Raw genomic sequence first — 24470 nt, forward strand, 5'->3', positions numbered from 1 at the left:
GGGAGCTCCTGGGGCCGCTGTGACCTCTCCTCTCCTCGCGGCTCCGTACTAAGGCTTTGCAGGAAAACTGGGGCGTGGCGAAAGTTAGGATTTTCGTGTGACTAGTCATGACAAATTAGTAAGAGTCCACGTTGATTTGGAAACTGAGTTCTTCATCCCTTCGGAGTAAAATTAAATGAATAACCCCTCCCAGAAAGAAAACATGCATAGTGAATAAAATAAAGGCATGCAAGTCTCCCGACTGGTGTCACAGTGTGAAATGACCTTAAAATTGCCACATACAGCATGGGAAGCTTGTGGCCTGGTATTCCCATTCTTGCAGGCATGCGTTGGTCCTCAGACCAGAATTCAGAAATGGCATGCTTCGTCGTTCTAGACATGCCGTATAAATGGGATGCAAGCGTCCCGCCACTAGAAAATCCTTACCTTTCCCCCACGTTACTTCCATTCTGCTCACCTAATGAATCACTGCCCAAAATTCGTAGTGACTTAACAGGTTTCACCTCAACCACTTCTACTCTTAAGAAAATATGCGTGAGCCTTAACATGTTAAAAGAAACAAATTCATTGCAGGTCGTCCATGGTGATATCAAACATGATCATCTTCTGAGGAAGTCTACCTTGGACTGACGTGTGTAAATTGTACACAGAGTCAGCTGGAATGTCAGATCTTCACGTTTTCTCTAAAGTGTTCCCAACCAAGTAACGATGGTGACAAGAAATTATTTTGAAATTAAATAGCGAATACTGACATACAGCTTGATTATTTATATGGAAGTTGAATGACTTTTAAATTCACATTGTGAGGGTGAAAATGGAAATATTGATTAAAATGATTTATTTTATGAGAAACTTATTTTTCATATGTTAATTGCCTAACCACAGAATTGTTTTACTTAAAGGATGCTAATAAAGCCTGTATTTACTCTGAAGGGACACCTCTTATCAAATATTTAATTTAAACTAATTAGTAGTTTAAAGTTTTTAAGTGTTATTAATCATGTATAAAATGTTTTTTTAATTCTTTTAATTTTTTTATTTATTTTTTTTAAATTTTTATTTATTTATTTGAGAGTGACAGACACAGAGAGAAAGACAGAGGGAGAGAGAGAGAATGGGCAGGCCAGGGCTTCCAGCCTCTGCCAACGAACTCCAGACGCGTGCGCCCCCTTGTGCATCTGGCTAACGTGGGACCTGGGGAACCGAGCCTTGAACCGGGGTCCTTAGGCTTCATAGGCAAGTGCTTAACCGCTAAGCCATCTCTCCAGCCCAAAAATGTTTTATTTTTAAAATAAAAAAAACCACATTTAAGAATTGGGATTCAATGGCTAACTGAATCATACTGATAGAGCAATTTTCTAGAATGTGCAGAGGCCCTGGATGTGATCCTAGCACGTTGTAAAAGCAAATGGACAGCACCCTAAATGACAGTGACTTAGCCTGGTGTGGTGGCGCATGCCTTTAATCCCAGCACTTGGGAGGCAGAGGTCAATGGATATCCAAGAGTTTGAGGATACCCTGAGATTATTACATAGTGAATTCCAGGTCAGCCTGAGCTAGAGTGAGACCCTGCCACACACTAGAATAGAATAGAATAGAATAGAATAGAATAGAATAGAATAGAATAGAATAGAATAGAATAGAACAGAACAGAACAGAACAGAACAGAACAGAACAGAACAGTGACATAAAAAATCATTGACCTTTGAAAGTGTTTGCTACATTGACAACTGTTTCATAATATTACATAAATTTAAAAGTAAATGTCTATATAGGGTTTAGGCAGTCATTCTTTGTGTTGTACCAATGTACTAGTTTTAAATGATTTTAAAACTTCATCTCTATGGCACAGTATATGCATGTGATCAAATTAGTTTTTTTTTAAAGTTAACCAATTAGGTAGTATAGTTGCCTAATACATTATGTTAAAGAATATATATGTGTGTGTGTGTATATATATATATATATATATATATATATATATATATGTATATATATATGTGTGTGTGTGTATATATATATGCATATATATATGTATATATATATATATATATGTATATATACACACACACACACACACACACACACAAGGTATAAATTTTACAAACAAAAATATGTAAGTATATTATATAGACGTGTGTGCATATTATGAAAAAGAAGCTCGAACTATGTGAAGGAAGTTTGAGCTAATGTTTAGTGCAGGTAATGACAGGTGGGCATGCCAAAAGACACACAAGGGCAAGGGGAGTCTTTTAGACAAAATCCAAAGCACGTGCAGGATTAAAATATGGTTCAGGAGGAAAACACACTGCAAGGCTTTCCAAATGCCAAATTGCAAAATGCTGTCTGGGCAATTTTACTTATAAATGTTATCCACACAATTAAGAGAAAGAGAAAAATAGTTTCAGTGGTCTAAAAATACACATTCGCTTTACAATCACAGATCTGGTCCAGATGACCAGCTCTGCTGAGCTGAGCTGTCCTGGCTGGAAGGTCAGACACAAGGCTCCACTGGGTTAGCTGAGAACCATGATGGTTTGTGTTTCCACAAGGAGCTCAGAGCATGACATTTTTGTTACTTCTGTAGAATCATTGTACAGTTCTTATATATTTCAATACCTTGTATTCAAGGAATTATTTTAGTTTTTTCCTCTGTGTTATGTAAAATTCCATTTGCCAAAATGGAAAGAAGCTCTCCTTAGGGTCACAGGTCAGATGAGAGAACTCTAGCCACGCTGTAGGAATGTAGCTGTGCCAGGGGCAGGAGGCCAAGGGGAGCACGTGGTTTATGTGGGGCACCTAAGGGTGTTCCTTCGATTCACTGTGCTGGCAGGGACAGACACTAAGTGATGTGCCCAAAATAGCATGTAACAAATGACAAAAAAAAAAAAAAGATCTCTAGCTAGTAGTCCATGCACTCCCTACAGACATGCAAGACTTCCCATAAGCAGGGTAAACGTCAGTATCTTTGCTGTGGTCCATAAGGGCCGCCGTGGTCTGGGAACGGCCAGCTACTCTTCTCCCGGGTCTGCTAAGCATCTCCTCCCTTGCTCAGTCTGCTCAGTGCGGGAAGCTCCTATGTATGTAGGTTGTTCCCCATCTTTGCCCATCTGGCCCCCCAAAGCTGGGTCAACTGGACAGACTCCTTCAAGTTCTCTTCTCTGACTTCGTGTCGGCTGCCATCTAGTCCTGGCCGTTCCCCTGAGTTTGCTAAGGCTTGGTGATTCACCTGTTTGATTTCCCAAGTAATTTAAAAAATGTATGCACAAAGAAGTATGTGTATATGTGCTTGCATGTGTGTGTGTGTAGTGGAGTGTATAATCTGACTTGTGGAATCATATGTTAATTTTCCAAACCCCAATACAATGACAAAATGATGCAATGGTTTGAATTATGTATGCAACCATACTCAGCTAACAACTCTTTAAATTCTCCTAGCAGGTTTGTGTGTGTGATCGCATGTGTGTGTATTTAGGTATCCAAGTATTATCAGTCAATATTAGTTGATTTCAATATGCTGATATTCACTGCTTATAGTCAATGGTGACACCAGAAAAGCATGATAACAATAAGAAAACTATGATCATTTATGGATGAGATCACCTGATTTTTTCCCCATCAATTTCATAGTACATTTGACAAGCTTAATTACACCCAGCACATACGACTTTTAAAGTAACCTGCGGGCTCAAGGGATTTCATAAGTATGACCTTGTGTCTAAGCACACAGTGCCCTTCTTCCGCATGTGAATATTAGTCGACTGTGCGAGTTATTTTCTCCGGAGCAAAACCTACAGAATTAGTGGGGTGAAGGTTAAGGTGATCTGGTTTTTGTTTTTTTTTTTTTTTTGAAAGCTAATTTTGCATGTTGGTCAACTGTCTGTTTCTGTTTGAAGCAGATAGATGATAGCGTATTTCTGAAGGGTTTGCTTGCCATTCCACACGATGGCTGTCAGGTTGGAGTTTGCGTCCCTACCAAGCATGAGACGCTGAGCCTGAGTGTTCATTGCATCACTTCTGCGCAGTCACATGCTTCCCCCTCACAAACGTCATCTGCTCCACTTCACTTTAAGCCCTGTGCCATCTCAGCCAATTTCTGGTAATTGTCATCAGCATTAATAGGGTTTCTTCAAGAGATACTATATTCTGCGTTGAAATGTGAAATGTAATTAAATGTAGTTGCTGAGGTTGGGGATAAGGGCATGTATATTGCCATGGAGCACCTCTGCCGAAACTTGGAAGTACAGAGATGGAGATAAGAAATTTACAAAGGGGGACACTGAGTGAGCCATTGCACGTCATCCCTGGGGTCTGGGCCCCTGTTGTCTGGCCCAGCAGCATGATGGAGATAAGAAATTTACAAAGGGAGACACTGAGTCAGCCATTGCACGTCATCCCTGTGGTCTGGGTCTCTGTTGTCTGGCCCAGCAGCATACGGTTCTTCAGTAGCATTAGGAGCTAGCTTGGGTAGCACCCCTATCCAGGCCTGGACCTTGCATTAACATGCACACAAAAATGTGCTTAGATCTATTTTGCCGCTAATGTGCATATGTATTGGTCAACTGTCTTGTAGTTTTCACTCTGAAACTTAATTCTGGATATGTAAAATTAAAGGTAAAATTTGCATTTCTTCATTTAAATATTGGAAACTTGATCTGACTCCCCTCCCCCTTTTACATTTGCCACTATTCTGAAATTATTGCACATTAAATTAGATTATTAAACATCAAGTTTTGTCCTGACTTCTTATGGTATGTATTAAAACCTTAAAAAATCATAGGTATCTATGTACTACAGATATAAACAGTGCACAGATCACTTCTTTGTATGACATCCCATGCTGCAGAGCCAAGTAAGTGCACGGCTTTGAGCCCACGTGTGCTCGGCGACTTTGCGGCCCGGCGTCAGCTGCTGCCAGTACCAAGACGCAGCACCTCTGTTGCAGATGTTGATGCCCTTGGTGGTTTCTGCTCATCACTCTGCCTTGCTTGCTGTTCACCTCCACTCGGGTGCTCCAGAGGCTTTGCCTAACATATGCATGCTCTTATTTGGAATTCTGCTGGGCCTGGAGCCCATGGAGTTGTAATGGCTGCTGTGGGAGCTCCTCACATCAGAACACCTGGGGCAGCTGTCATAGATAGACGTGGCTTCCGAACTCAGACTTGGCTGGACGTGATCATTATGAGGAGAGCTGCTGGACCTATTAATATTCCAAAAGCACCTATGTGATTTTATTGATGCACATACTGAGAGGGGTAGAGAGACAAGTTCAAGGTGATCTGACACCTCTCTGTAGGGAGTAAGGGAAGCATGGAGCCCAAAGACAGACAGGTTACACTGAACATTTGCTCCTCAAGTGACAGGTTCAAAGTGAAAAGAGCTTCAAGTGATTGCTGTGTGATTCATGGCAGGGTTGTATTTGTCCCAGACACTCCGTGCCATTAGCCTTTATTGGACGTGCCTGTGCATGCACACCTACACGAGAGGGGTAGGTCCATCCAGAAGCCTCGCAGTAACAGCTGCTGTGTGCTACGGAGCTGACTGCGACATGCGTGCCGAGGCTGGGTCTGAGGATGCCCTCATGCACGCCCTCATTCCTTCCATGCCCCCTGCGTCCCTCTCTCAGCTTTCATTTGTTGCCACTGGTTTGCTTATCATTTCTTTTATGACTTTATCACTCCTCATCAAGTCTACTTATGCTTAGTATGTCCCAAACATTTTACTGTGTGTGTGTGCGCACACACACACGCATACGCAGCTTGGTGTGTGTAGCAATTGTGTGTGAACATATGTATGTGCAGACAAGGTGTGCTGCATGCCCACAGTAGAGGCCAGAGGAGAGCGCTGGGCAGGATAGGGCGCTGGGTGTCCGCCATCACGCTTCTGCTTGGACTCACTTACAGCGAATATCTCCCTGGGCCTGAAACTGCTGTGTTTTGGTTTTGTTGTTTGGTTGTTTTTTGCTGTTGTTGTTTAGGGGAGGCTGACTGACCAAGGAACCCTGGCCGTACTCTGGTGTCTGTTGTGAGGCTGGGACTACGGCATGCTCGGTCACCTCCAGCGTTGTAGGTGTGCTCTGGGGTAGCACTCTGGCTCCCACACTTCCTCCGCGAGCGCGTCTACCTGCTGAACCGTCTCCCCAGGATGAAAAAACTTATTTAATGGAAAGTACAATATAGTTATTATTATGTCACCATTTACCAAATTTCTCCCAGTTGTTATCCACTGATTTGGAAGATAGGAATGAGGATAGAGTAAGATCACTTGTCCTCATGGAGTTACCATTCCAGTGAAGGCAAGAAGTTGAGCCAGTGACCATTAAGATCACTCCCTCAGAGGAGAAGTAGTTTAGCTGCAGAGAACACTATGGTAACATACAGGCTACATTCACCCTTAGGGAACGTAACACCTCTGTTTACTGTCAGTTTTATTCAAGAGTTTTCCTATTGAAAAGAAAGCCAAGGAACTTTTATTATCGAACTGGTTTCAGGTAACATTGATGGCCTCTAGAAGAGTCGAGAATGTATGAGTACTTTCATTGCAGAAAACAGTCTTGAGTGCCTTCACACAGGTATGAAATAGTCTGCTGTGGAGGGAGAATAGAATGGAGCTCTGTGAAATACTATGGAGTGGAGGGGAAAATAACAGAATAGAGGTCAGAAGCTCAGTTATGTGCTGACCCCTGTGTGCTCCAGTTGTATAACTTTAGGAAAATGTGTACAGGTATTGAGTATTACCTCAAAATGGGCACGGCAGCGTGTTGCATGTACCACATGGTGCCATGTGTGAAAGGAGTCTGATTGTCCTCTTCCACTTGTAAGAACATTTATCACAAAATTAGAAGTAGACCTCTATGTGTGATGTGTGTGTGTGTGTGTGTGTGTGTGTGTGTGTGTGTGTGTGTGTAGGGTCCTGGAGAAGCCAGAAGTTGATATCAGGTGTCTTTCCCAACTGCTTTCCTTCTTATTTACTGAGGGATGGTCTCTCGTTTGAACCCAGAGCTCACCCATTCAGCTAGCCTAGGAAGCCAGGCTGTTCATGGGGTCTCCTCTTTCAAGCACTGAGTTCACACATAGGCTACCACACCCACACAGCAACTCCAGTCCACACGTTTGCACAGCAAGCACCTTATTCACTGAGCCATCTTCCCAGCCCTGCACACATCTATTTTTTTCTCAATTTTTATTAACATTTTCATGATTATAAAAAGTATCCCATGGTAATACCCTCCTTCTCCCCACACTCCACTTTCCCCTTTGAAATTCCACTCTCCATCATAGACCCTCCCCATCTCAATCAGTCTTTCTTTTATTTTGATGTCATGGTCTTTTCCTCTTATGATGGTCTTGTGTAGGTAGTGTCAGGCAATATGAGGTCATGGATATCCAGGCCATTTTATGTCTGGAGGGAGCACATTGTAAGGAGTTCTACCCTTCCTTTGGCTCTTACATTCTTTCCACCACCTCTTCCGCATTAGACCCTGAGCCTTGGAAGGTGAGATATAGATGTTACTCAGTATTCTAGCCACTTCTTTCCAGCACTATGATACCTTCAGAGTCATCCCAAAGTCACTGCCATCTGAAAAGAGAAGATTCTCTATCCAAAGTCAGAGTAGCGTTAATATAAGGGTATAAATATTAAGAGAAGTGCTTACTGGGCAGTTTGATAAACATAGTATATACATTTTTCCAGACATCAGCAGATGTTACACCCCTAGGGCTCATGACTGTCTCTGTTTTAGATTTTCAGCATCAGGGATGTATTTCCCCCCATGGAGTGGGCCTCCAGTCCAATTGGAGGGCAGTTGGTTTCCACCATGACAGATGTGCCACTATTGCACCTGTTGGCTCATTTGGCCTGGCTTGCCAATTGTAAGTCTTGCAGTGTCCACTGCTGAGTATCTTCACTGGTGGTATCTCTTTCTCCCATTGAAGTGCATGTATAATGGCTTCTTCCAGCTTTCTGTCAGCTGGTCTACATGGAGGAGGTTATCAGCTTAGTTCCAGCAGGATTTCTCAGTGGCCTTGCAGCCCAAGTATGTGGAATCTTCAGCAATAGGGTCTTACCATCTATTCCTGGTGGGATACCAAGGGCGTTGGCAATAGCCTATAATGTTTGGGGGGCATCAGGGACCTCCCTGGCCAACAGCTCACTGGAAGGTATCCCATCCCTGGCACTGAAAATTTTCTGACAACGATCTATGGCTCCTGAGTGTTCCATTGTCTGAAACTGGAGGATTCCATGTGATTTATTTGCATCCTCTTAGATTTTGATTAGCTCTCCCTCCACCTTTCCTTTACTCAGTCTCTTCCTCTGACCTCACTTTGGGCCTTTTCACCACCATTATTCTATTCTTCCACTTACATATATACAATACCACCCTATTAAGTACTCTTGTCCCTTCCATTCTCTTCCCTTTATATCTCCTTTTTAACTTACTGTCCTCTGCTACTGTTGGGTGTTCCCAATTTTCGAAATTGTTGTTCTCAGAAGTTTTGAATTCGATGTTCTGCAGAAGGTGTTAGCAAAGTTCCCCGGCCATTTACGTCGCTGTGTTTCGAGCACCATCACCCATCAATTTCTTTGGTTTCCTCTTCTGTCTTCATCTCCATATGCTTACTTGCTTGCCTCCATGGTGAGGTAACATGGTTTCAAGCGCAGTTACTTTCTTTACGGACTTTAAAGCTGTGTACTCTGATCATTTAGCTCCTCTCCACCTCACTTTCCATAACTGTGGGAATAATCACGTCCACATCCACTCTGCTTTCCCCTATATGTTAGTAATATTTTGTTGTCTATTGTATGTGGCTCTCCAGTGCTGCCCTAGAACTGTATGAAGCTATGAGGAACTGAGTAGGTTGGCTCAGGTGAGCTCTTACCTGTGACGCTGGCCCAGTTCCTGTGACTCTGATTCAGCCAATTCCAACTTTCATTAATTTCCCTACTGGATGAATAAAAGTCTTCTGAGCAAGAACATCCCATATATGCTCATTTAGTTGTCCATGAGATAAGTGTGCCTAAATATTCAAATTTGTATGTGAGAATAACCCTTATTATAAGGAAGAGTGCATAAGTTTACTGTCGTTTAGGACGCTGGCTTCCCAGGCTCACTAGATTCCTGGGTGCCTCAGCTCTGAAGACGGCTGCTGCCACCACACTAACAGCTGCATAGCTCAGCATGTGGCCGGGGTGATAGCCAAACTTGCATCCAGAGACATGGAAAAGAGTCAATGTATGAACTTAGATATTTGTCCTTCTAAGGCTGCCTTGATGACCATCTAAGTTGAAGGTCACTGAATGAAGAAGACAGTCGTGTGGCTGTGAGTGCGTGTTCATTTTGCGCAGATGAGTCCACAACAGCCAGCCCTCCTACAGATAGAGTCAACGAGAGAACGACAGCATGGTGGGCTCCGTGCAGGAGCGGCACACTTACAGGGTGCATGCTCAGTGTTATGAGCTGATGTCGTGTTAGGCCTGTGTTATGTGTCCGTGCTTACGTGTCCTGTGTTTGTGTCCATGCTTACGTATCCCATGTTTATGTGTCCTGTGTTTACGTGTCCTGTGCTTACATGTCTCATGCTTACGTGTCCCGTGTTTACACATCCCGCACTTACAATTCCCGTGTCTACATGTCCTGTGCTTACGTGTGCCATTGGGAACGCTGCTTCCCTGCCTATGTGAAAGTGAGCGTGCTGAAGCACTGGGCTGTGTGCCTCTACTCAAGCCTGCCGTCAGCGGACCTCAAAGTAAACTCCAAAGCTAAGACAGCATGCATATATATGACATGAATCTAGGTTTCAAGATGGACAAAAAGGACACTGAAAGTAAGCAGGTAAAACCAATTGTAAATATTACGGATGTGTGTTCAATCTTGTTGGAAAGTCCAAACCTGTCAAGGGCAGTGGTACATCAATCCTACAGGCATGTCTGCTATAGAGAAAAGTTTAGTTAAATTCATATTTTAAAAAATATTTTGTTTTTATTTATTTATTTGACAGAGAGAAACAGGGAGAGAGAGACAGAGAGAGAACGGGCACCAGGGCCTCCAGCCACTGCAAATGGACTCCAGATGCATGTGTCACCTTGTGCATCTGGCTTATATGGGTCCTGGGGAATCAAACCTGGGTCCTTCAGCTTTGCAGACAGACGCCTTAACTGCTAAGCTATCCCTCCAGCCCCCTAAATTCAGATTTTTATACAAAGCAACTATTTAGCAAGGTAAAGGAAGATCATGTGATCTTAGATTACATAAGTGGAAGTCCACTCAATTGAAAACAAGTGATGATGATTAAGTATTTGCCACTTTAGCCTCAAATCTGAAAGAACACCAAATATTGGGAGCAAAGGGCATCCGCACACAAGAAAGACAGCAGACGACACTTCTAGAATGAGAAGACCTCCTCAAACAACAGTGGTTTAAGAAGACATGTGGCTTTCAAATCGTGGGGAGTGTGCCCTGTCGTCGGAACAGTCACTGTGATGTTCCAGTGAGTCAGACGGTAGGCTGCAGTGACGAGAGTGGTGTAAGGGGACCCACACTGATCTGGTGGCAGCGTTATTTTGTGTGGGATGCGGAGAGTCTGGATTTGGGCTGCAGTTTTGGTAACGTGAACTCAGGAAGTGCCAGAGGGACTCACTCGCCAAGAATAACGACCTAGGTGATCTTCTCTATGCCATCCACATATAAAATGCCACTAGATCTTTAAGATATGTCATCTAGGTTGCAAGAAAGCTCATAATTTTTGGTTATGTAAAAATCTCAGAAGCTCCAAATGGTGTTTGCAGCATCCATTTTTCTGCATATTGACGCTTCTTAGGTGGCATGTTAACTGTGAAGATTTAATCATGTGTGCAGTGTAAGGCTGAAAAAAAAGGATGGGACCATGGGAAAGCTAGATTGTTTATATCAATAATTTCCCCCTTGCACATAAAACTTCAAATACATGCAACTTCATATACATTTAAAATACATTCAACAACCGGATGTGGTGGTGCACACCTTTAATCCCAGCACTTGGGAGGCACAGATAGGAGGATTGTCATGAGTTCAAGACCACCCTGAGACTCCATAGTGAATTCCAGGTCATCCTGGCCTAGAGTGAAACCCTATCTAAACACACACACACACACACACACACACACATATACATATATATATGTATATATGTGCATATATATGTGTGTGTGTGTGTGTGTGTATTTAACACACTGTAATGTATATGGTGAAATATATATAGTACTATACAATGAAATATATGTGTATATTAAGTGACATATGTATGCATGATTGTTTCTCTAGTTAGTAACTGCTTAAAAATGAACATTATAGCCTTCTGTTTCCTCATCTGTAAAATTGAAGGAACCATTAAAATAAGGGTATTATTTTCTGTGTCTCTGAAGGTTATTTGTGTCACTAGAAGGACAAAGACATAGCCTAAGTTTATTAAAGTAGGTTCCCCATACCAGATAATATAGAGTTTGATTAAATGTTTTGAACTTAACTAAATACACGTTTCATAGTATTTATTAGATACATACATCCTGTTGACTGTTTAATTTCTGACTACACTGTTGGTTTTTCTACTTGACTAGGGAGCAAAATTTGGGGGGCAGGGCAAACATTGACTGAATAGGTGGGAAGTGGGTGAAACAGTGGTGAACTCTGCTGGCCAGCGCAGCGATGCGGGAGGCTGAAGTGGGTCTGTCCTTCCATCCACCAGGTCAAACTACAGCTCATATAGATTTTACTACCTTGTTTCAAAGGACACAGGGTAATTTAGCTCTTCCTAAAAAGGCATAAAACAAATATTGACTAAGCACAGACAGATGTTAAGGTTAGGCTTCATACATGAATTCACGTACTTGAGCTCACTTTAATGGAGTTGAGCTTATGGTGAGCGATTTTGCGGCTCGTTATAACTAAGTTGTTATGGGCTGCTCATTTGCTGGAAGCTACTGTATCATGTGTTAGCCCAGTGGCTTTGATGGGTCCCCTGGTAATTAATATGGATTAAATGTGAAACTTTTCTTTCTCCCCCTGTGGTCTCACATAATGATGCTAGCTTGTCTATGGTGTGATAAATTCAGTATACCAGGAACATCTGGTACATGATTCTTGACAACTGGAAATGAGCCACAGACTTGACGAACCACATCCATTAAGACAATCCCCATACTGTGGGGTGTGGAAGGATGATGCCTATGGTGGCATCTATCGATCACATTGCATTTGCCCGCATTGCAGACTATTGAAACCGTGGCATAGTCATGAACGCAGCATTCCTGTAATTACTTGATTGATGATCAGGTGGCTCAAATGCATATGTTCCTTGTTAAGCTATTCTTAATTTATCCCCTTAGGAGTTTCAAAAGGAAATAAATAATAAAGAGAAAAAGAACTAAGACCATCACAGCTTGAAGAAAGGTTTAAATTCAGTCTCTCGATGTTGATTTGGGAAGAGATCACACTGATCAGATCATGAAGATACTTTAGCAAAGAAACATTAGAGCTGAAAACACTGCATTTTGTGCAATGAACACTAAACAGATTCTGTTGTCTCATTTGGATTTAAGCATGTTAATGTAAAATATTCATGTTTTGACTGTTACTACCCAAGCTAGGGAAAATATATTTCACAGATCAAAGGCAAGAACTGACTTACATGTTCCTATTAAATACCTTCTCAAGAAAGAAAAGAGCTTGGGGCTGTGTTTGTAGATTTCCTACCATACCACTGGCTGACTGTGTTATCTTAACTATTCACTTAACTCCTCTGATTACCAGTACGAGTCACGGGTTAATTTCCATCTTCTAAGTGCACCATCATGACCCTGGCGTACGGTAGCAGCACGGCTGGGTTACGTAAGTGGTTCTTATTCTTTGGCACAGCGACTCCTGCTTCTCTCTTACCTGCCTGCTGGCAACCTGCGCCCCTCCACTCAGCTGGGAGAAACAGCGCGGTCAGAAAGCACCATGGGAGCAAAGAGAAGAGAGCCTCCAACAGGCATCTTCCCATGGATTGAAAGCGTTATCAAGAGCACAACTGAAGCAGAACTTTTGTTTATAAAAGCCAAGAACTGTCTGTGTCCCAAGCCCCAGAGGATTTTACTGTGTCAATTAATTATGAAAAGTGAGGTCAGTGACAGCAATAGTTAGGAATATTTAGGGATAGAGATAGACAAAGTAAGTCCCTCGTCGAGCAACGTAGTACAAAATTCATCATTACACTGTCAATCATATGTCCAAAAGTAGTCCATTTTCAAGCATTTTATTAGCAATGAAACAAGTGAATTCAACAGAATTTCTAGGGCATCTTTGATTTGACTATGAAATTGAGTGCATTACTTTTAGGAAAAAGGGAAATAAGGAGAGAGGATCATTCTTGAATAGTCACATTTTACCTGAGTCAGACTTCTCATTTGGCCAACACTTGGACTTGCCTTACAATACTCTAATGACAGTGAACACTTAATTACTTTGGGTAACATATCCACCCACATTTAACATTTCCCCATTTCTGAGCATTAGCCCATGATGTAATACACATTGTAATGCCTTTTTTCCACCCTTTTGCACAGAAAATGCTAATGTCTCATTGTCCTTCTGAAGTCACACCTCCCCCTCCTGACATGCCTTGGATTCCTTTCCTCTTCACTGCCAGCTTTCCTGGCAGGAGTTGTCTTTCAACTTCATTTAAATCTCTTTCACCCCATCAAAATGAGATTTTCTATTTTAGTAGAATTTTTAAAAAATACTTTATTCATTTATTTATTTGAGAGAGAGAGAGAGAGGCAGATAAGGAAAGAGAAAATGACCCTCCCAGGGCCTCTGGCCACTGCAAACTAACTCCAGACATATGTGCCACTTTGTGCATCTTTCTTATGTGGGTACTGGGAAATCAAACCTGCGTACCTAGGCTTTGCATATAGACACCTTACTGTTAAGCCATCTCTGTAGCCCTATAATACAATTTTATTAGATTTAACTCTCTTCTAGATTTAGAACTGTTAGCCTGAGCTATACCTGGCTTATTTTTGTGTCCATATCTTCCCTTCTTTTATCACTCAGTACCTTGTAGAGTCCATCAAGCATAAATATCTTTTCCAATTAACAAACTTTTATTATGTACATAATATCTGTCAGTACTAGAGATTTGAATATGTTATTGTCATTATTTTCCTAAAAAAAAATAGTCCAAATGATTAGAACTTGATAATTTTCTGTTCAGCAAGTATGAAATACTCACTATAAACACTGGGTTGCGGTACTGAGGCAGGGGTGTTTCTTTGATATTTTTATTAATGTGATAAGTGACCTTTTATTGTATCATCACAGAACTTCAACAGCAACCCATTTTGGCAAGTTGATTTTAATTTCCAGTGATAAAATGAGAGAATTCTGTAGGAATTAAACATCATCACAAAAACATTAGAGAATTTCTACTCATAAAATATGAAAACCTGTTCACCTGCCAAAGAAGAGCCACCAGTTAAATCTATTAGAGAACTTTATGTCAAGAAGAGGGTAAACAATGGGAAAATGGATGACTCCGCCTCACAAGGGAGGCAGGATAATAGTATCTGATAATGTCAGTTTTAAGAGTGTCAATTTATTTAAATGTGAACCTCACAGTTGGAGCAGAGGACATTGGGGCAGAGGAGTAAGTCAAGAGAAGGGATTTCCTGAAGCCTTTCTTCTGGTCAGGGTGGTGTTCATCCTCACTCTGAAAATTGTTACACCCAAGGCTTGATTTCCTGTCCTCCATCCATTTACTATTTACTGAGTACATGTCATCTATCTATATATGTATCTCTATCTATCTATCTATCTATCTATCTATCTATCTATCTATCTATCTATCTATCTATCTACCTACCTACCTATCTACCTACCTACCTACTTACCTACCTATGAAGAAAAATGGTACAGGAATACATGGCCTCCACTGTCAGTCCATACAGGGTCTAAGAAAAGAGATGGGCATGCGATGCAGTGAACTCAAGAGAGCATTGTTGGTGCTGTGTTTTGATCTGTTCTTCCTAGGGTGAGATGGGTGATAAACTTGTGCACCCCAGATGGTGAGTTAACAGAGAGCATTGTGATTCTTTACCACCAACCTGGATGGCAAAGGTGCATCTCTTATTCTTCAAGAGTACAGGAATGTAGGGAGAAAGAAATGGATATTTGGAGCAGTGACTACAGTTGATACATGCAAAAACAGTTTGAGAAGATGGGAGTCTGGTTTTAGCCACCCCTGGTGTTCCTGGATGGCTGCTCCTCAGTACGAGCACGCTGAAAGCGGGTGACTCACACATCTCCTTATTGGCCTTGTTGGGGATATTTGTGTTCAACAGGGCTCTTTTCAAAAGTTAAGGGTCATTATCAGAAGGAACTATGTCTCTTGTAGGGTGAACTTGAGAATTACAATAAGTATTCTTCCTGTGGCTTGACATAGTAATTCTAGCATTATATTTCCAGAAAGCTGTGGAAAGCTAAAAGTCAAGCATGGAGTTATGAGTTTTGTTTCTTGCTCATTACAGACTTATGTTTTTATTCTGCTTTTTGTTTCTGGGTTCTGGAGCCTCTGTGACAAGTGTGATTGCAAGCCATTCTAGTGTTTCTCACAGTGCAGTTCCTAACCGAGGCTCTGGGTTACACTGGTGGTTCAAACCCAGCTGTCTGTGTGGAAGCTACTTCCCATCTTTAGCTCTGAGATATCTCTCTCAGAGATTAAAATATCTACTTTGTTGGGTCAGTGTGAGGAGTGAACAAGTTAAATCAAGTCAGGAATAGTAATTTCATTCATGATATTCATGGGAGAAGATAAGATAAATTGTAGTCTCTACCATCAAAATGTGCATACTTCAATATAGAAGACAGGCATGCAACTAAGTAAATTCAATACACTTCCTAAATCGATCTCTTAGAGGAGGCTATATGACCTATAAACAGTATAATGGATACTGAAAACATTGACTACTGTTATTGTGTGATATTGTCATAAGTAGAAGATGCATTTCCAAGCAGGTACAGATACAGAAATTATTGGTATAAAAATGAAAATGCATGCTTTGGAGTCCTATATCTATAAATCTATATTCTATACTTCTGGGGGATTTACTAGGCATTATTTTGTTCTGGAGAGCTTATTAGGTATAGGCAACAGTCACCAATAAACGTGCTGCTGATTGTTTAATGAAACTTGATTACAACCTCCGAAACTACGAGGAAGCATGGATTTCTCAGCTTCCCAGTGCCCTCTAACTTTTAGGTGAAGTAAGTAAACCAGGCAGCACACGTTATGTGGCTAACAAGGCATTCGGAAATAAAAAGTAGCCAAGAACAGCAGAGTAGATTCTGCAGAATAACGAAAGTCTTCAGAAACAAATGCTCTGTGGTACGTGACTGACCCTGCTGGGGCAAGCGGGGCTGAGCTGCTTTCAGAGGCTGTCTCCCGTCATCTGCCGTCTGGCGAGGTGACCCGGAATGACACGGTGGTTGTTTAAAACATTAATCTGTCAGTTTTGTAAGCTTTCGTGGACAGCTTTTTGCCTCAATTTTTGAGTCACCAGTGAGGACTACGCAGCTTTCCAGCTGACATTGATTTGTTCCACGCCACCTCCACATCGTGGCTCCTTCTTCCCCCATTTGTTGGACACTTTGCTGTAGGATTCCTGCTATTACCCTGTCGTTTCTCCGTGTTCCCTTGAAACGTGTTGCAGGAGGACGACCTGAACATTGCCAAGAGGTGTGCTTTGAAGTCAACTCCTTCATGGGGAATGGAAAGTAGACGCTGTATAAGGAGAAAAGTCACTCAGGCTTACTTGATAGCTCAAATCCTTGTTGGGTACCAACCAGGGACATTTGGAGAGAAGATCACGTCTGTAGCAGAAAACAATGACAGAGAAAACCCAGACATATTCTGTGACCTTCTCCCACGTAGAGAAACATCCAAGGATGAGGACTGAAGGATAATGATGAATCATGCTTCACTTGAAAGTCATTTTCTTCCAGAATTAGAAGTACAAGTGCTCTCGGACACCTGGAAATCATTCTCTTAGCACCTGAAGATAAATTACAATGGCCTTCTGTTTTCTCACTTTACCTGTGGCTAATTTGATTATGTTAATGTTGGTGTGTGTCAGAATCTGGTCTTCTGTATAGATGATATGGGCAATCATAGGGAGCCAAGAAATAGGGAGAATAAAAGAAACATGGGCTATGTAGGAGTGTCTGGAAGAACTAGACAATTTGCTGTCATCAAATAGAAACTTGACATTAGGCAGTGTTGGTTGTTAGGCAGGAAGAAGCCTGGAGGGTTAGCAGAAGTAAATAGGTGTGCCAGGTGAATAGTTCACCACACAGGCAAAACAACCATCACATGAAGTTAACAACAATGAGAAGTACTCCTGAGAGTCACTAGAAGGTTCAGTTGTTAAAAAAAAAAAAAAAAAAAAGTACTTCTATCAAGAATGTGCGTTATCTTTATTTCTCACCCACAGCTCTGCACAAAATAAAATGAAATACAAAACCAAATTCCTGAAATAGAGAAGATATTAGGAAGAGTTGACCAGCTTTTGAAATATCAGACTTCATACATTTTTAAAAGCCTGCAAATCAGGAACATAACTATCATCTTGGTATAGGAAATAATTTTTCTTGGAAAGATGGAAGAGAGACCAACCTATTCAAATTAAAATACCCTGCACTTCCATACATAGTTCCAATCACCAGGGTATTCTAGGGTCACTCTTTTGAAAGTTGCTTTAATTTATTGACAATGTCATATGATATATAATGCAGTTTTCATAGCATGACCCCGTTACACTCTCCCTCCCACTGAACCCTTGCTTCCTCCCTGATAGTCCCCACGCTGTTTCCATGTTTTGTTTTGTTTTCTTGTGACCCACTGATGGGAAGGGGTGTTGTTTACCAGAACATGAGCAGCTTGCCAGGGACAATGCCACTGAAGAACCTGACTCCTCTTCCCCAACCAACATTTCCTCAGACAGGGCATGGCCTCAAGAGCCCCCTCTCTATGATGGAATGTTTAGCTCAGTCTTGTGCCCGTAACCATTGTTGCCATGGATTCCTGAGTAAATCAGTGAGGTTGTGTCTAGAAGATAGCATTTAATAGTATTTCTCCCTATCATCTAGCTCTCTCTTCCCCCATGTTTCTTTAGCCTTGGAGGGGGTACACAGATGGTCTGATTTGAGCGGTGCCCTCAAAAAGTACTTATTCTCAGTACTTTGAACAGTTTTCAATTCTGTATTAAATACTTTCACTGCAAAAAAATGAAATGAAATAAAATAAAAGAAGCTTTTCTGTGAGGAGGCTGTGAAGAGCACTAATCTATAAGGGTAAACATAAATATTTAGAGGGCAGTTTGACAAAATGTCCAGTTGTCAAAATAATAGTTGTAGGTTCTACTTAAGGATCTACAGATTTATAGTACCAGGCATGAATTCCTTCCTGGGGAACAGTTGTCAAATCCAGAACACTGTTGGTTACCCCCATATTGATCATGTCAGTACTGCCTAACTGTTTTCGCCTCACACACAATATTATAACACACATGGTCCACCACTGATTGAAACCACAGTTCGATGAGAGAAGGTGGCAGATAAGGGAGAGTAATGGGGACTGAATATGGACAAAACATATTATGTACATGTATGATAGTGTCAATGAATAAATTTTAGAAAATCAAAACAGTGAGTTTAGAATACCTCAGGACTTTGTACCATCTATGGGCATGCAGGGTATTGTAATTTGCATAGGTTGGTGTCTCTGGTATGTTTGTTCAAGCAAAGTGATTTCTTATCCCATGTTCCTGGTTTGGAAGAATCTGAAAATATCTGAGTCTGCTACTTCAAGAGTCAGCCAACTTTCTCACCATGTCCTCTATTTCAGGACTGTTGATACCTTTTCTTTCCCAGAAACTTGTCCAGCACCTTTAGCACTATGGAAATTGTCTATGTTCAATCTTAATCCTGCCTATCTTTATTTGCTTTCAGGTTTCTAATTTCTTTTAGAAAATGACCTGACCTCCAGATAAAGCACATTGGCATATCCCATTAGCCCATTCTCCCACATGTGAAGGAAATATGGATAACAAGTCATACTTCACAAATACTACAAAGCATTAGTTGCCAGAATCATGTAATTCTATGAAGAAAGCAACGAAATTTTCAATGAGAACATCCAGGTTACAAATGTGACTCATCCTGATTCCAGGACTAGTAAACTTGAAAGAATTAACATAAAACAAGTATCTTAGCACTATGATAATGTCCTCAGTGGTCAACATAGTAAATTACTCACACATCCAAAACACAGAGCTCTAAGAAACTGAAAGGCAAAATCTTGAGTGTATGGGATTGGTGACATGGGTGAAATCTGTACATGAACAACAGGCAGATGTTTGTAACTGTCTATGGGAATCCTCTGTGGTGCTTGCCGTCTGCATATATAGCAGTTATCCTTGGGAAACCCAGCCATTGAATACACTTATAACAAGTATGTTTACCCCTTTATACTCAGGCTCAAATATGAGCCATTGGCCAGAGAACTTTAATCATTTCAAAGATTCTATATCATGAGAGAGAGATTATAAATTTTCAAACAAAATCATTATAAAATAAAACAAGAAGCACATCCATACTGGAAGTCCATAAAATAAATGCCAGATGCAAATTTAAAATATTCAGAGATTATCTGTTTAACTCTTAGAAATAATAATAATAACAACAACAAATTGGAATTTTCAGTAATATAGTTAATAAGTATAGCTACCATGTGGTATATTAGGTCCCTTGGACTCATTCCTATCCTACTGAGGTTTCTAGAGTTTTATAAACACCATCACCAACCTGTGCCCATGCTCATAGCACTGTGGTAACCACCTTTCTTCCTCTATGAGTTCAACTTTAGGTCCCACGTAAAAGTGGAATTGTGTGGTACATTCATCTTTTTTTTTTTTTTTTTGCTTTATTTCACTTATATTTTCACAAATGAAAGAGCTTCCTTCTTTTGAAATGTTCAATTATTTTTCCACTATATGCATGCACAACAATAATGGATTTTCTTTTCTCGTGTAACTGACCCAGCCTAGAGAACCAGTTTCCTTTGTGATCATGGAGAGGCATTTCTGAGCCTTCACAAGTGTGGCAAGTGTGCCAGGTCTCGGCTTCTTGCCAGTCTGCCTCTGCAATTGCGATTGTCACCACTCAGCGAGGATACATCAAGACTTTGCTTAGCACTCCACTGAGTTGTTGTGGGTTCTGGTACACTGTCCTTTAACTCTGCAGGACAGAAAATCACTAGAAACATAGGCCGGCCTCACAGACGGGGATGGTGGACATTTTGGGGCAGCTCCTCACTTTGCCTGGTTATGAGCCCGTAGGTGTGAAATTTGAACCTGACATCATGGAGTTCCAGCAAGAAGTCTCACAATGTAGAGAAAACACCTGTTTTGTGAAATCTCCATGTTTTCTGTTCTCCATTCTGATATCTGGTATGTTTTCCTCTTCCCATAAAGAGTAAAACTATCACAAAGTTGTTTTTACTTAATTCACAACTTTTATAACTTTTCACCATCCTCAGATCAGCTTGTTTCTTCCCACTTATTCCAAACTACAATGCTAAAGAAGATAATTATTGAAAGGATTATTTTGTGACTATTTTAAATTGGTATGAATTTTCTGATTTCAGTTTTCATACTAAGGTGGCTAAGCCCCTCAGGAGACTATACATGATTTTAACTATTCCAAAACATTTAATAAACTACATTTAATTAAAGCAACTAAATAATGAATTTAGCTCCTTAGGACAAAGTTATAAAACCATATGATAATTTTATGATAATCCTAATGTATTATATGACTCAATGATGTGCTGTTATTAGAGGGAAGCTATTTATGCCTGGCTTCTGGCAAATTTTAATGAACTCTAGCATCATGGATCTGATAGTTTTATAAAAATTTTGTACTCTAGAATTCAGTATATTTTGCACATAGTGGGAAAACAGGTCAAACTATTTTATATTTCATAAAGAAGTTTCTTTATTGTAGGATGTCCTTTATGATTTCCTGCTCTGAATTCCAATAAAAGCCTGGTATCTCTAGGCAGTTTCCGTCTTGTATATTTTATAGCCTAAGGTATGTCATGGGCTTACCACTTGTGCTATGCAGGAGAAGGCTGTATCTGTGGTCTTTCCTAATATGCTTATTGTGGTGGTTTTAATGTATGGCACCATAAAGACTCAGGTGGTTTACTAAGACTGAGCTTGCAGTTTGAGCCTCCAGTGGGTGCAGCCCTGCTGGTTAAGAGAGGTATACTACTTGGCAGTGGATCTGGTAGTCCAGTCCTACTAGGTATGTAAAGAGCAGATTAAGTAAGCTCTTGCTATTTGTGCTTTCTGTCTATTTTGTGGTATCTCTCTGACTAGTGTGCAGTGATCCAGCTTCTTCTGGCATCAATGATGTTTTCCCTGGATGCTGTAAGCCTGAAATTAACCTCTTCTTTCTAGAAACTACTTTTGGTTCGGGTGTCTGTCCAGCAACGCAAAGCTTACTGCAGCAATTATTCAACTATTTTTCCTAACTTATATGATTTAGTCTATGTTCCAAGTTGATACATTATAGATATATATTCAGTCTTTGTTCTGGACAGTGACAACTTCACCGATTAACTCAATACCATGTACTCATGTATAACTAGAATCACATGGTTCAGTGAATGGGTCTCTACCCTATCCTATTCTCTCCTATGGACTCACATTCTTGTTTTACAATCTCTGAAGTAGGCCTACAAACAAATAAGAAGTAACAAGCATGAGGTGGTCAAAGGAAATGTGTAGAAAAGCCAAAAGGAGGCTATGTCAGAGGAGGGGATTAGAGAGGAGGGGAATGGGGAAAGGGTGGGCAAGAGAAATAAGAAACACAATTGGTTTGAAAACAGCATAATGAAAATTAATTCTTTGGATGCTAATAAAAATCATACTATTTTCAGTTCATGCAAGAGCACAAGGAGAGTTCATATTTTTACTCGACTGAAGTGTCTCATTCAAGAATATGGCATGAGTCCTATTTTTCAATATTAAATATATACGTTTATTCATAATTAATTTATCCATGTTCAATTGATATTTTGAGGGATTTTTCTTCTACTTTGAGTTCTATTACAGTATAATAAAAACATATGTATCTAAAAATCTTATGTGAAATTATTTAAAAATTGTGATATATTTAGTTAAATATGTTATTGCTTTATTATGTTTTATTTTGAAACCAGTGTATGGACACAATACAAAGACTAAAATATGATTCAAATGTGTTACAGATGGAACAGCTGAGCTCTTTGGTGTTCCAACCAAATTATTTTCATTCACATTAGCCCAAAGTGTCATGCACTTTGAGTAAAACCCTTCATTGGTTCAGTTGACTTTCGTGGTGATATGATGTCCCAGACATTGCAGAGATTAAGCATTGAGAATACACATTCTAGCATCTGTATTCGGCTGGGATTTAAATATGAGAAGGATAGTCTTCAAAGTACAGGGTCAGTATACAGTACATAAATAAAGAATAAACTAATTTCCAAACAGCTGGAGATACAAAGGATATAAATGCAATATGTCACGTGATAATGATGAGTGGCTTTTACTACGTCACATTTTCAGTGTCTGGGGTGTCAAAATTTCTAGAACACATACCATCTCTTATAAATTACAAAGTTAATGTTTCGTAGATAACACTTCACTTAATTCATACCTCCAACTTCTGAAATGACTATTTTAGTCCATTTTACAGACAATGCAGAAGATACGTAATCACTTATTCAGTGTCTCGATGCCAGTGGGCCACACAGCTGTCTCATTTCCAAACCCTTGTCTCCTGTAGAAACACCCTTCATTTCTCCAAGTTGAGACCTTAGAAGACTCTTATTTTCCCCTTCTGGCACCCTATCATTTTGACAGGAACTGTTGCTAGCTTTATCTTTTTGTTTGGTTTCTTTCAGGAATTACAGTTTGAAAGGCTGACCCGAGAGCTGGAGGCTGAACGCCAGATCGTGGCCAGCCAGCTGGAGCGATGCAAGCTTGGCTCAGAGACTGGCAGCGTGAGCAGCATCAGGTACTGTGTGCTGCGCGTCTCCCTCGCGCTCGGAGCTGCCGCTGAAAGCAGCTCTGGGTCACCTCCTTCCAAACCCAGCCAGCGAGCTGGGAGGCTCAGTCAGAAATTGTAACTGACCTGGTTCACAATGGTCGACAGGTGTCGGCAATGGCCTGACTTGCACTTAAAGGTCTTGTAACAGAATTCACACTTGCCCTGTATGCAAATATTGCATACCTTTTACACAAAGGGAGACTTTGCCCAAAGCCAACTTGATGGGAATCAGCATATGCAAAATTATGAGCTCCTGTTTAATTTCCAAAAAATGATCCAGACCTGCACATTTTTAAGTTGAACTTACTGACAGAGCCCTTATTGTTTGTTATTTTATAATGTTATAAAATTGGCCTTGAAATATAAACCACGCATGCAATTCTGTATGTGTGAAAATATTTATTCACCCATGGATGGATATGAATATTTAATTAGGAGTAGATTTAAGATTTTTAAATATCTTTTAAAAGCCTCTTTAAGTCATTTAACCACAAGATAAATTATACTCCTTAAGACCATGCTTTCATAACTGAGAATATAAGGATAGGTATATGTGGATTTGTGTGTGTGTGTGAAATAGACATATGTAGGAAGATTTCATTGCTAAAGAAACAGAAGCATTGTAGCAAAGAAAAGCTACCATCTTCGTGTCTAAACGTCATCATAATTTCTCATTCACTATAGACCGAGGCAGGGAGAATGGCTAGAGGAGTAAAGGACCAATGTGCTTCGACCTTAAGGTCCTCCCCTCGCCCAGGGCCCATCTTTAATTCCCTTGTGAATGGTGTTGGTATGCTCGTGACTCATGGTAAGAGCTAGTGCCATGACCTGTCACAGATGAAAGCAGACCAGGAATTCGGCAGCCACTTTATTCTGGATGCTAAGTCACAGGTTTGGCAGTCCCTTTGCTCCCTGCAAAAGGAATTAAAACATGCAGTGTCAGTAGACATCCAATACCGTTCATTTCGTGGTTGAATGTGATAAGACTTCAAGTAGAAATCCTTGCACCCTGTTTTGGTATCAACATCTGTGGGATTTCATTTATGTTACTGGGCATTGTTTAAGGCATGTGGAAGCCTATGCTTGTGCAACCAAATATTGAGATGTGGTAGTGACTTTTCTCCTTGCTGTGACCAAATGTCAGATCAAAAAAAAAAAAAAACCTTCCGAAGTTTATTTCAGCTCACAGTTGAGAGGAAGGCAGCCCATCGTGGTGGGGAAAGTATGGCAGTGGGATTGTGAGGCACTTGGTTTCCTTGTGACCACAGTCTTCCTAAAGGAGAGAGGGAGAAAGAGAGGATGA

The 24470-nt window shown here is 40.7% G+C and overlaps 1 protein-coding gene across 4 annotated transcripts in view; it reads left to right on the top strand.

The window, feature by feature from the left end:
• Nucleotides 1-24470, top strand: part of Ctnnd2 (catenin delta 2) — a 954874-nt gene that overhangs the window by 309242 nt on the left and 621162 nt on the right. For all 4 annotated transcript variants that reach the window (XM_045132307.1, XM_045132308.1, XM_012947488.2 and 1 more), the window contains exon 3: nt 23022-23134. In XM_045132307.1, the coding sequence (XP_044988242.1) occupies nt 23022-23134 (113 nt within the window). The remainder of the gene's footprint in view (nt 1-23021; nt 23135-24470) is intronic.

Source organism: Jaculus jaculus, chromosome 13, assembly GCF_020740685.1.
Source record: "Jaculus jaculus isolate mJacJac1 chromosome 13, mJacJac1.mat.Y.cur, whole genome shotgun sequence".
Lineage (NCBI taxonomy): Eukaryota > Metazoa > Chordata > Mammalia > Rodentia > Dipodidae > Jaculus > Jaculus jaculus.